Source organism: Panthera onca, chromosome B3 (genome assembly GCF_046562875.1).
Source record: "Panthera onca isolate mPanOnc1 chromosome B3, mPanOnc1 haplotype 2, whole genome shotgun sequence".
NCBI lineage: Eukaryota > Metazoa > Chordata > Mammalia > Carnivora > Felidae > Panthera > Panthera onca.
The window spans coordinates 3084033-3096273 of record NC_138344.1 but is presented as its reverse complement, the minus strand read 5'-3'; the positions used below and the strand labels follow the sequence as shown (position 1 = coordinate 3096273).

The 12241-nt window shown below is 46.9% G+C and overlaps 1 protein-coding gene across 1 annotated transcript in view; it reads left to right on the top strand.

Annotated features, from left to right (window-relative positions):
* The window catches only part of ADAMTSL3 (ADAMTS like 3), a 355200-nt gene that overhangs the window by 271097 nt on the left and 71862 nt on the right, over positions 1-12241 (top strand). Inside the window, exon 20 of the mRNA XM_060617520.3 lies at positions 9198-9351. Within this exon, the coding sequence (XP_060473503.3) occupies positions 9198-9351 (154 nt within the window). The remainder of the gene's footprint in view (positions 1-9197; positions 9352-12241) is intronic.

The window sequence follows — 12241 nt, the reverse complement described above, 5'->3', positions numbered from 1 at the left end:
CTACTTCCTGAGCATGCATATGTTTTCCCCTCTGGCCTACAGTGAGTGTCCTTGCGGCCAGTGGCCATGAGACCTGTGACAGGTCCTGGGGCCCAGCAAGCTCTGAACAGGTAAATACCCTTCCGCAAGAGTCTTTGCAAAGTCAGGGGGAAACGCGGAGTTCTGTTGAAGTGATGACCTTTCGAAAAGCTCAAGCCTGCTAATGAAGACGAGCAAATCTTTCATCGGGAGGCTTGTTGCTGGGAGGAAAGGGAGACAGGAGAGAAGGCTACCCACGCGAGCTGGCTGGGACCTGAGGCTCGTCAGTTTCCTAGGCAACCCCTGGGCAGGGCAAGGGCAAGCTGATGGGCACCGCAAGAGATCAGCGCAGGCACAGGCAAGACCTCGTCCCGCTCCCAGCCAAAGCTGCATCTCTAGACTTCCCTGCGAGAGCGAGGGTGGGTGTGCTCACATGCCCGGGAAGGCAGAGCCGGCCTCGGGCTCTGAAACCAAAAGCCAGCATCCAGACTCGGGCCCAGTCAGGCGCACGTGTTGGGTTTCCTGCGGGGTTCAGCTTGTCTCCCGTTAGTAGACATTCCCTCTCATCTCAGACTTGCTTTGTTTTGGCAGAGAGTGATGCCAAAATCGCCACCCTCCCCAAAGGTTTCTGCCAGACCAGTCCTTGTGCCACAGGCTGGCTCACTCGGGGGCAGCCATCCATCTTGTGGTTCTGGATAAGGCCTTTCTGCATTGAAGCTGGCCACTAACCCTGGACACAGAAAGGCTCAGGAGCCATGCCAGGATTTCCATCTCTCACCGAGCCAGACCTCTCGGCCTGCAGCCGGAACAGCCCTCTCTCCTGACACTAGCTCTATTCATGGCCGCTGGGGCTTTGTTCGTTCGTTGGCTCGTTGGTTTTTAGATCCGAACTACGCGTTAGGCAGAAAGAAGCCTTCGACTCTCACACTGCATTCCGAGTTGTACGAAGGGAGCATTGACTCCTGCGTGGGGCAGTCTTCCCAAACGGCGGATTTCTGTGATCCGCGGACCCCGTGCTGAAATCCGTTCCTTGACTGAAATCCAGAAACCGTTCCTCATTGTGTACCCTCTGTATCTTGATGGAGCATTTGACCATTTCGTCTACCTTCATCATTCTCCTTCATGATGTTTCTTGGTGCTTTTTTTTTTTCATTTTTCCTGTTTACCTAACTACATCTTGTCTACTGGTTTGTCTTCCTCCAAGTCTCCAAAAAGCTCAACATTTGATCAGATATTTGATGCATATCACTGCATTTTTCCTCCAGAGCTGATTCTGTGTCCTGACCTCGTCTCTGACTTCTATAAATAATTCCCTATCTCCAGGAACAGTCTCTAACCCTCTATTCAGTATGGTGTCTGCAGAAGTCCAAATAGGATGTGCCTTCATCCTGGGAAAGCAAAGAGACAACCACTTAATTCCCAACCGCCTCCCCACCTTGCTTCTGTCTCTTGTTAGTATATCACCATCTTTCCAACACTTGTGATCGTCTCTGACTTCTTCAGCTCCTGTGTTCAGCCACCAACGTCTGCTAGCTCTTTAATTCTTGAAATACAGCCACATGCCAAGTATAAAGGAGATCTCTTTAATGAGAACGTTCACAAAGAACAGCTCAAGATACGTCCTGGACACATGGATTTATAAATACGGCATTCTAATTTTTAATAGACTCATTAACTGCGACTCGTGAGAGCAGTGGTGTGCTGGGGCCCATCCATTCCAGCTTGTGAGAACCAGCTGTCATCTCTTAACTCGTGCTCGGTTGATAGCTTGAAATCAGCCATGGTGGAAGCATTCACGCACAGAAGTCGGCACATGTTATAGTCAGTGCTGTCTCCCCAAGCACTTGTGAAGCATTTAGCAGCACACAACTGTATGAGAGGGTTACACACACGCACACACACACACACACTTCTCATTAATGAGACACTTTCAGCTTATTGATAGTTACTTAGGATGGTAGTGATCTCAAGAAGTTCCAATGTCTGGGGGCATCTGGGTGGCTCAGTTAAGCATCTGACTTCAGCTCAGGTCGTGATCTCACTGTTCGTGGGTTTGAGCCCCGTGTCGGGCTCTGCGCTGACAGCTCGGAGCCTGGAGCCTGCTTCCAATTCTGTGTCTCCCTCTCTCTCTGCCCCTCCCCTGCTTGCACGCTCTCTTGGTCTCTCTCTCTCTCTTTCAAAAATAAATAAACATTAAAAAAATTAAAAAAGAAATAAAAGAAGTTCCAACATCTGGACTCTTTCAAAAAGCTTAAGAACCTTTTGGGCTTCTCTAAGGTGTTCTTTATTTTTATCTTCATAATTGGTGTTTGGTAAAGCTAGTTAATATCTTCTCTCTAGATGGAAATCCATTCTATCAGTCATATCCTTCAGGATTAGTTTGATCTTGATCCAAGGTGATTAATCTAAATACATTAGGTATTCCTTCTATGAATAGAAGAATATTCCAGCTTACAAGGTTTATTCTAAAATCTTCCTTTTCCTCTTTTTATTACGTAGTATTCATTATGTGTTTCTTAATATTAATAATTTTGTACATCACCACTCTTCTACTTGAATAGTAATGTCTTTTTAGACTTAATATGGTAGTTTGTTCTTACATTTTGACCCACTTGAAATATACCCAGTGCATTCAAGTCCATACACTTCTCTCTGTTCTATTTATGTTAAATAATACACACACACACACACACGCACACACACACGCACTCCTGAATATGCCTTATTTTCTTGACTAGGTTGTAGATGCCAGAGGGGAAGGGCCATCTCTGCATATATGTATTCCACTTGGTGCTTGGAAAACACTTGTTGACTAAAATAAAGAGATTTATAAAAGCTTCTTCTAAATTGAACATGCCTGATCAGTTCACCAGCAGACATTGACCACACACTGCTGTATTGATTGCCCTGGGCACTGGGGACCTGGGGCAGCCAAGAAGGAGGTCTTCATGAGCTCACAGTTGAATGAGGCAGATACAAAAAATTGTGACTGACAAGCCAGTAAAGGGCTCCCATCTACAGAACTGTGTGAAGAATCGAGGGGAAACATCTGGGTCTGCGTGGGTCCCAGGAAAGTGTTGCAGAAGATGCGGATGTAAAACTGGGTCTTAGAAGTTGAGTGCAGGCCAGGTGGAAATGAGACAAAGGGGGTCCAGGCAGTGACAAGAGTGCACACAAAGGCACAGGTTATGAGCTTGGCGGTCTTACGTGGCTTGAGATTAGGTTGCAGCAAAGAAATGGAAGAAGGCGAGACAGGTGGAGAGGAGAGGTTGCCACCAGACCGGGGAGGACCTCGGTGTGTGTGGTTGTCCCTGCGGTCATTGAGGGCACGGAGAAGGGTTCTGAATAGGGGAGTGAAACGCAAGGCTTTCAGGCATGTGGGTCCGGCAGCAGTGTGAACAGCTCGTTGGGGGAGAAGGAACCAGAGCCTAGGAGACCTTGTTAGATGGGTTGGAATAAAACCAATGAGAATAAGGAAGCAGTCAGGCAGAGAACAACAGTAGATAGTGTTGGGAGATATTTCTTTAGCAGATAGAGTGGGCAGATTTGGTGACTGAACTGGTAAGATTTGAGCGGAAAAGAGGGGTGTGGTCAAGGGATAAGAGATGGCATTAAGTTTAAAGTTAATCGGGGAAGGAAGAATACATTTGGGAGATGACCCAAAAGGGAGACAAAATGAGTTTATTTCGAAACGTGTGTAGTTTGAGGGTCTGTCAAGGCATCAGTAAAGATTTGCAGCTCAAGAGAGATCTGCAGGATGGTTATAATTGGGGGAAGCATCCACATTTAAGGGGTAGTTGAAGCCATGGACAAATGAATACTGTGACATGTCAGCATATACTGTCCATGGCAGTTCCTCTGAAAATAGTTAGAAAATAGTGAAGAAAAACCACAATGGCAGCACAGCTGTTTAATATCCCCAGATCCCTCGTGGCGAGGGGAATGAAGAGGTACAAACCTCCAGGCACAAAGAAAAGAGGTCACAGTGGCGAGAAGCACAGCACAGGGAGTGGCATCAGCGGTGTCGTGATAACTTCGTCAGGTGACAGAGGTGACTCCACGTACCGTGGTGAGCATTTCTTAATGCGTGGAGAGTTGTCAAATCGCTAAGCTGGACACCTGAAATGAATATAATACCGTGTGTCAACTATACTTCAATTTAGGGGCTCCTGGGGGCTCAGTCGGTTGAGCGTCTGACCTCGGCTCAGGTCATGATCTCACAGTCTGTGAGTTCGAGCCCCGTGTCGGGCTCTGTGCTGACCGCTCAGAGCCTGGAGCCTGCTTCCGATTCTGTGTCTCTCTCTCTCTCTCTCTGCCCCTCCCCTGCTCGTGCTCTGTCTCTCTCTGTCTCAAAACTAAATTAAAAAAACATTAAAAAAAAAAACTATACTTCAATTTAAAAAACAACACAGAAAACAGAGCAATGAGAACTGCTAAAGGAAAGAAAAAAAACACAGATAGTCACGTTAACACAAGTGCTCTACGTGGGTGAGGCCAAACCATACCCAATAGCAGAGACTGTACAGGAGCTGTAAGTTTAACAGCTAGACCGACACGGAGATGATAAGAGGCACGGAAGTCAACCGTACGTGACCCCTCGGGGGCTGAGACCAGTAAGTGATGGGAGAGGACTCCGTGGCCAGGCTGTGGCAGAGTGCAGGGGACATCACGCACACCTACGCGGGCCTTAAGAGGGCTGGAGAGCACGAGGGGAACACGCATCCTTAAGAGTGCGAAGAAATACCCAGCAAACCTGCCGCGATTGTGATCCAAGCTGAGACAGGACACAAAGCGGAAGTGATGGATGCCCGGACCCCTGGGTGTGGAAGAGTCCAGAAGATATGAATCTCAGAACTGTGGCCACACTGTTGACTACTTCTCCTTAACACCAGAAGAGGGAATAGTAAGGACCCTGAAACACTCCCACCCCGTTACACTCTCCTGAAAGTACGGAAAAAACAGATCTCATTTAAATAGGGGTGTCAGCACACCCCATGCAAAGATGCTGTAAAAGTGTCAGTAACATAGCAACGTCATGGAAATGCGGCCTTGTTGCAGATGAAAATATAACTTACTATTTTGAAGCGAGCTAAGAGAAATTAAGAAATACACAGGAACAGATCAGAAATAGAAAAGCCCGGAAATGAGCTGAATAAATAACCGGGGTGTGAAGGAAAAGAGCTAACGTGGTCCAGGAGAGAACCAGAAAACTTAAGGGAGGGTTCCCGAAATGGAGAGTAAACTAGGAAGAAGTGCAGTAAGAGAAGTGGTAGAAAGGAGGGAATTGAAAATAATCAAAGAGAAATAGGAAGAATCCAAGCAAAAAATATGAGATAGAAGGGAGGGGAAAAAATCCAACGTGTAAGTATTGCTAGAGTTCCAAGAAAATAAAAGCAAAACAACAGAACAAAACTATAAAGAAAATCACCATGTAAATCACAAATCGCGGTATTGAAAGGGCACACCACGCCCCTGGGAGAAGTGACCTAGTACAGCCAACGTCAAGACATCTTCTGCTAAAAGTGCCGGAGTTTAAAGATGAAGAAAAATGGTATTTGTATATCCAGGCGAAAAGGCCAAGTCACGTACTAGGGAAGGAAAGTCGGGTTACCATCAGACTTCTCACCAATGCCACTTCACAGGGGAAAACATCGGAACAACATGTTTAATAAACGAAGAGAAGGGAAACGTGAGGCGAGGATTCTCTATCCTACCAAGGTGACCTCCAAGTGTAAAGGTCAAAGTTGTACTTACAAAGTTGTAAGAAGTCAGGGTGTGTTGTTCCCATGAGCTCTTCCAAAGGAATCTACCAGATTTCTGTGGCATAAATAGGAGACGCTTTGGCATATGGTTGCTGCTCTGTGAACTGTAATTTATTGCACTGATGCTGTCACTTTCCCTCTCTCTGAGTTGGGAACATTCTCTAATGGCACCCTAACGTTGAACTTAGCAGACACGAGGTCACATCAGACCTCCATCCCGAAGAGGGATTTGCAAAGGATGCTCCCATTCATGATGGGGAGGGGGAAATAATCCTGTATTTATCATTAGAAACGGCTTATGAGTGGAGACTGGCAGTGATGTTACTGTTACATGAACCAAAATTTAAAAGTTGACGTTAATTTGTTCTTATAAGGGAGACTCCTAGATGATGATGTGACTTGGTTAAAAAAAAAAACAAAACAAATCATAACGTGGCAAATGGCAGTGTTAAGTTATTTATTCAAAAGCATACGAAAAGCTTTTCTCTGTACTGAAAATATTAATAGTTCAGGGCTTTCTGTTAAAGAGGACACTCAAGGATTTTAAATTTTTTTTAACGTTTATTTATTTTTGAGACAGAGAGAGACAGAGCATGAACAGGGGAGGGGCAGAGAGAGAGGGAGACACAGAATCCGAAACAGGCTCCAGGCTCTGAGCGGTCAGCACAGAGCCCGACACGGGGCTCGAACTCACGGACCGTGAGATCATGACCTGAGCCGAAGTCGGACGCTTAACCGACCAAGCCACCCAGGCACCCCGTCAAGGATTTTAAAAAAAATTGCATTCCCCTCCTTTGAAACTCAACATAAAACCCACAAAGAGAATGGAAGAGAGGGAACACTCCGTCCTCAGTAAACAATGAAGTGGCCACAATCCCAAACTGTAAATCATGGAACGCACCTGCCAAAGACTGTAAAATCTGGCCCCAAACGAGAAGGGAGCCTGGCAGAAATCCCTCAGGCGCCGAGTGCAGTGTAGATCCCCCCCGGGAGGACGCGGGACAGCCCTCCAAGGCCCATTCAACAGTCCTTTGACTACAGAGAACAGACGAGGGCTAGACCCGGAGCTGCCCTTGTGTCCCTGCGGAACCATGGGCCAGGTGGCGCCGAAGGACACGTGGCATTGCAGGCCTCCCAACCCAGGAGGGCGGCCAGAGATGAGGTGGCGTGTGGTGGCCGTGTTATCACACAGGGAGCTGGTCGTCGAAGAGGCGGTTCTCGGAGTCCCTCCAGCCACTCGAACGCCAAGAGCTGAACAGGCACGCGGGCAGCAGAAATGAAAATCGTGGTGCCAGAGCGTCATACACAAGTGAGGGAAACTGCTCACCCCCTGCCCGTGTTGTTCCCAAACAGCTGCACTCGTGACTCCAGCCTAAAACCTAGGCATCCCCATCGGGGGATGGGGGGCGAGGAATTGAAGGCGAAGGAGGAAATCAGGTCTCCGGGAAGGGAACAGAAAGCAGCGGTCACGTGAACGGTGGTAACATCTTTGGGATGTTCCAACAAGTAGAGTCTGTGTTCCCAAGAAAATTACAGTCATGGCGTCCGGGGTGGAAGGTGGCTTTAAAATTAGGTTTGAGCTCAAAAGGAGGTGGTAGGTCAACAAAAGGAGAAGGAAAGATAACTGGAACATTCATGGGGGGAAAAACAACAGAAAAGAAAAATTCAGAAGAGCAGAAATACAAGGTTACATTACAAGCAACAACAAAATTAAAGTGAAATCCGAGATACCGTGTGCAGGCTGGAAGGACTCGCGTCCAGGGATAGGAGAAAGAGTACAGATGTGAAGTTGGTTTTCAGAGGCAGTGATGGATGTGGGAGACAGAGAGGAGATCACACCCAAATCCATTGGAATTTCTGAAAAGAACAGGACAAATGGAACAGAAAATGAAAGAGAATGGGGCGCCTGGGTGGCTCAGTTGGTGAAGCGTCAGACTCGTGATTTTGGCTCAGGTCATGATCTCATGGTTCGTGGGTTTGAGTCCCACGTCAGGCTCCGCACTGACAGTGGGGAGCCTGCTTGGGGTTCTCTCTCCCTCTCTGCCCCTCCCTGTATCACACGTGCTCTCTCTCAAAAATAAACATCAAAAAAAAAAAAAAAAAAAAAAAGAACAGTCAGCAATGACATCTCAGAACAGAATGTACGTATCAGAAACCCTGACGTTACCTGGACAGCATCATGAATGCTGCCTGGAGGTTTGGAAGGAAGAGGTGGCAGGAATGAACGGGTTTATTTCCTCATCTTTCCTAGCCAGTAGATACTCTCCTAAGTCCAAACGTGTCATTAAAAACAATCATCTAAATATCTTGTTGGTTTCTACAATTTTTGTTTTTTTAATTTTCTTTCTGAACATTAGAGGGTTCTTTTTGGGAATTCATTGCCAGGGTGAAAAAAAAAAAGGTCAGACATTCACCTTTTTTTTTTTTAAGAAATTAATTTTATAAAAAAAATGTTTTTAGGTTTACTTATTTTGAGAGAGTGTGCAAGAGGGGGAGGGGCAGAGAAAGTGGAAGAGAGAGAATCCCAAGCAGGCTCCACACTGTCAGCACAGAACCCGACTGGGGGCTCGATCCCACGAACCATGAAATCATGACCTGAGCTGAAATCAAGAGTCAGATGCTTACCTGACTGAGCCACCCAGGCGTCCCTCAACATCTCTTTTAATTCTACTTTAGTTCCCTTTTTTTCTAATACACCTAATGAAACTGCATTACATTTTTCAATTAAAATTGCATGTACACACAGTGATTATCAAATATCAATGTTATACACACGTGGATGACCAAATATTAATGTTACTTTATGTGAAGCGGTTTGAGCGGTTTAAAAAAAAAAAAAAACCTTTCCTTTTGTGTTTATTTCTTGAAGTCTTGGTTGTGGGTATGTATCTTTTTTTTTTAAAGCACAATTATCTTACTTTATAAATAAATAGCTAAAAAATAAGTCAGATATCAATCACAATGCCAAAAAATGGCATCTCTCCGTCCTCATGACGGGAGATTACTGGAAATTAATTGCCGTCTCAGGAGGAAGGAAGGAAGAAGAGGAGGAAACTTCCCATATTATAAAAGATAAGTCAAAAAAAAAAATAGAGGGGATGAAAAGTGTGGCGTAGGGAATGCAGTCAGTGACACCATGAGAACCTTGTGTGGTGACGGCAGGGGACAGCACTTGCCGTGGTGAGCACTAAGTACCGGATCGACTCGTCCAATCGCTGTGTTGTACCCCTGAGGCTCACGTAACATGGTGTGCCACGTATACCTGAGTTAAATAACAGAGAAATAAAAAAATAGGCGTTCGCGCCCAGGAACCGGCAGCCACACGTACAGCCCCTCTTGTTGTCCCAGTGGAGACGCGGCTGTTGGCGGCGCCGTCGGCTGACGCCCAAGGTGACCGGTGCACACTTCTCCTTGCAGTGTTCCGTCAGCTGCGGCGTTGGAACCCAGCGAAGAAAGCAGGTGTGTCAGAGGCTGACCGCCAAGGGCCGGCGCGTCCCCCTCAGCGAGGTGATGTGCAGAGATCTCCCAGGGCCCCCTCTCGTAAGATCTTGCCAGATGCCCGCCTGCAGTAGTAAGTATGGAGAGGCCACGCTCCGCTGGGTGTGCCCGTGCTGTTCCTCTCGTCCCGATGGCTTCCTTTCCCGTAAAGCAGCACATTGCTGATCTGTGGGTAAAGCAGACCAAGCAGAACTCAGAATTGCTGTAAGCAGCAGCCGGTGCAATGTTGAGTAGGAGATACAGTTGTAAGGCAAGCCGGCCTTAATATGTCCACCCACCTTGACAGATGGCCTCTGTTCTGTGGCCTCACTTGGGTTTATACTTCCTTCTTCCTTCGCTTGACCACGGTTTCTTCCACTTATGATTAATTCATGAGTATTCCTTGTAGAAGTGAAGCCAAACTAGTCTCCGGTTTCCTTCGCCGAGGATGCGTTCGGATCCATTCTAGTGAGAGTGGAACATCCCTTCTTGTGTGTACAGTAAAACCTTGGACCGCGGTGAGTAACTTGTTCTCCGAGGGTTCCGCAAGACGAGCAAACATTTCTAGTAAACGTTAACTTGATAAACGAGCGATGTCTGGCAGTACGAGTAGGACGTGATGCCGAATGTCACGTGATTGATACCTGAGCCAATGGCTCTTGAGTTTCGCTTTGATTATACAAGTGCTTTTGACGACAGGCATGTTTCTGGAATGAATTATGCTCGCAAACCAAGGTTTTACTGTAATCTGAAACCAGCAAGGAAAACATGAAACACTGCTTCAATTCTAAATGATAAGCTCAGCCTCAAGACTTAATAGGGTAGCTTCATTACATCCAAAAGCTAATATGCATATGTCACACTCCTCTGTATTTTCAGTGTAGATGAGAGAATGTTTACACATGCATCTCTGGGTTCCAGGTAGGACGATGGGTGGTAACAAGTGAGTTGGGGGCTGGCCCTACAGCAAATGAAAATAACCACCCCAGGAGAGGTGGAGTTTGGAGCTAGGGGGAAAGCCATACCAGGACTGTGCAGCTTCTGGGTCTGTTTCTTGCTTTGTTTTTCACTGTGATCAATGACTCACCTGTAAAGTAATATTAATTACCTCAGGTACCCTCCTGAGCTTATGGTAAGAAAAAAAAAATCAGAAATTAACTATTATGTTCATGCTGCTTAAGAGAAAAAAAAAATCTTAGATATAAAATCCAAATTTACCCACAACTTTCTGGGAGAAACTCATAAAACAAAGTTTAAAAAAAACAGTTACAACTTAAAAAAAAGAAGTGGAGGCTTTTTTTGGCTGTTAACTGAGCATTTATTGGTTGGAACTCCTCACATGCACTAAGCCATTCAGCCCCCAGCTATTTATGAGACACATATTATTCCCATTTAGAGATGAGGAACCCAAGACTTAGAGAACGTATGAGGCTTGACCAAAGACCCGTAGCTGCCAGTTGGACGCCTTGGCCTGTTTGACCACAGGTCTGTGTGATTCCTGAGTCCACACTCTTAGCTGCCTCTTTATGCTGATTGATAGCGTTAACTTTTTTCCTTGGGAATTCTTTGAGAACAGATTTTCAAACTCTTGAGACTCCAAGTTCCATCGTGTCCTGGAATTTAAGAATGCCTGTGGCCTAGGGCACAGGGTCGTCCTTCAAAGTGCTTATCGACTTGGTTTTTAGTAATTGTGGACGGTTGCATATGGCGGTGTGCTTAGACCGCAAGCTGCCTTCGAGGAGAGTGAACTTCAAGGCGTCCAGGCGCTTCCTCGAAGATCATCGCAGCATGTGGCGTGCCACGTGGTGCAGGTGAACTTAGAAACTATCACGGCGTGCAGCGCAGAGCAGGGTAAAATTGCTTGCGAAAAAAGCAAGCAAAAGGACGGTGAATGCCCTATTTCTCTTTCCCCAGCCCATTCCCTGGCCTGCCAAACGCGTGGGGCATGGAAAGCAGAGAAGGGAGGGGAACGCCCGCTCCCAGCCTCACTCCAGCGGGGCCTCCGCTTGCTCCGTGGCCTGGCTCCCGCCATCACCTGTGCTCAGTGGCCTTTGCTTGCTGAAATCTGGCTTCTCCCTTTGCACCGTGATGGGGCATCCTCTTCTTCCTGGAGCCAGGAGGTGCGCTCCAGGGTTCACGGGTCCTCCGGACCCCTGCGGTCTGGCGCCTTCCCTGCTTCCCGCCCCCCCCCCCCCCACCCGCCACCCTGCGCTCAGCGCCAACTCTGCCCTTGACGTAGCTTCCGGGGTGTCACGTGCAGTGGTTAAAGCCTCACTGCAGTATTCTTGCTCGCTCTGCACCCCCCGCCTCGATCACCTACTCACTTCAACCGCGGCCTTACTTTTCAGGTGATATTTGTTTGGCTTTGGGTTCCCCGGTCTGAGCTACTAGGATTTGCTGAAGGAAATACCATCACATTCTTCGTGCTCATGCTGATTTACCTGGGCATCGAGTGTTTTTCTTTTCCCCCGTGTTTCCTAAGAAGTCCTTAGACATTCACCATGGAAGCTATTGTTAACTACTGCGTTTCCCATTTCTCTGTTAACTACTGCAACTCCTAATTTCCCACTTCTCTGTTGATGGACTCGTCTTTTATTCCACTGGGAATAGCAAGGCCAGTCTGCCATAATGTCCTCTGACTTTCCGCCCCCCTTCACCTCATTTCTGCCCCATCTGCCCCCCAAGATTGGAAAGGTGTGGTCTTCTTTGTGGGCCCGACCCCTGCATGATTGGAAGGGGCCTGAAGACGAGAAAGACAGAGTCCACCTGTGCTGTGATCTTTATTCCCTTTCAAGCCCCCACCTCTCGCTAAGCATCCTAACTGGTGCCTCCCATTTAAGTAAAACCCATCCTCTTTGTTTATTTTTTTAACTATTATTTTTTTTTTAATTTTTAACGTTTAAATTTTTTTTTTTAACGTTTATTTATTTTTGAGACAGAGAGAGACAGAGCGTGAACAGGGGAGGGGCAGAGAGAGAGGGAGA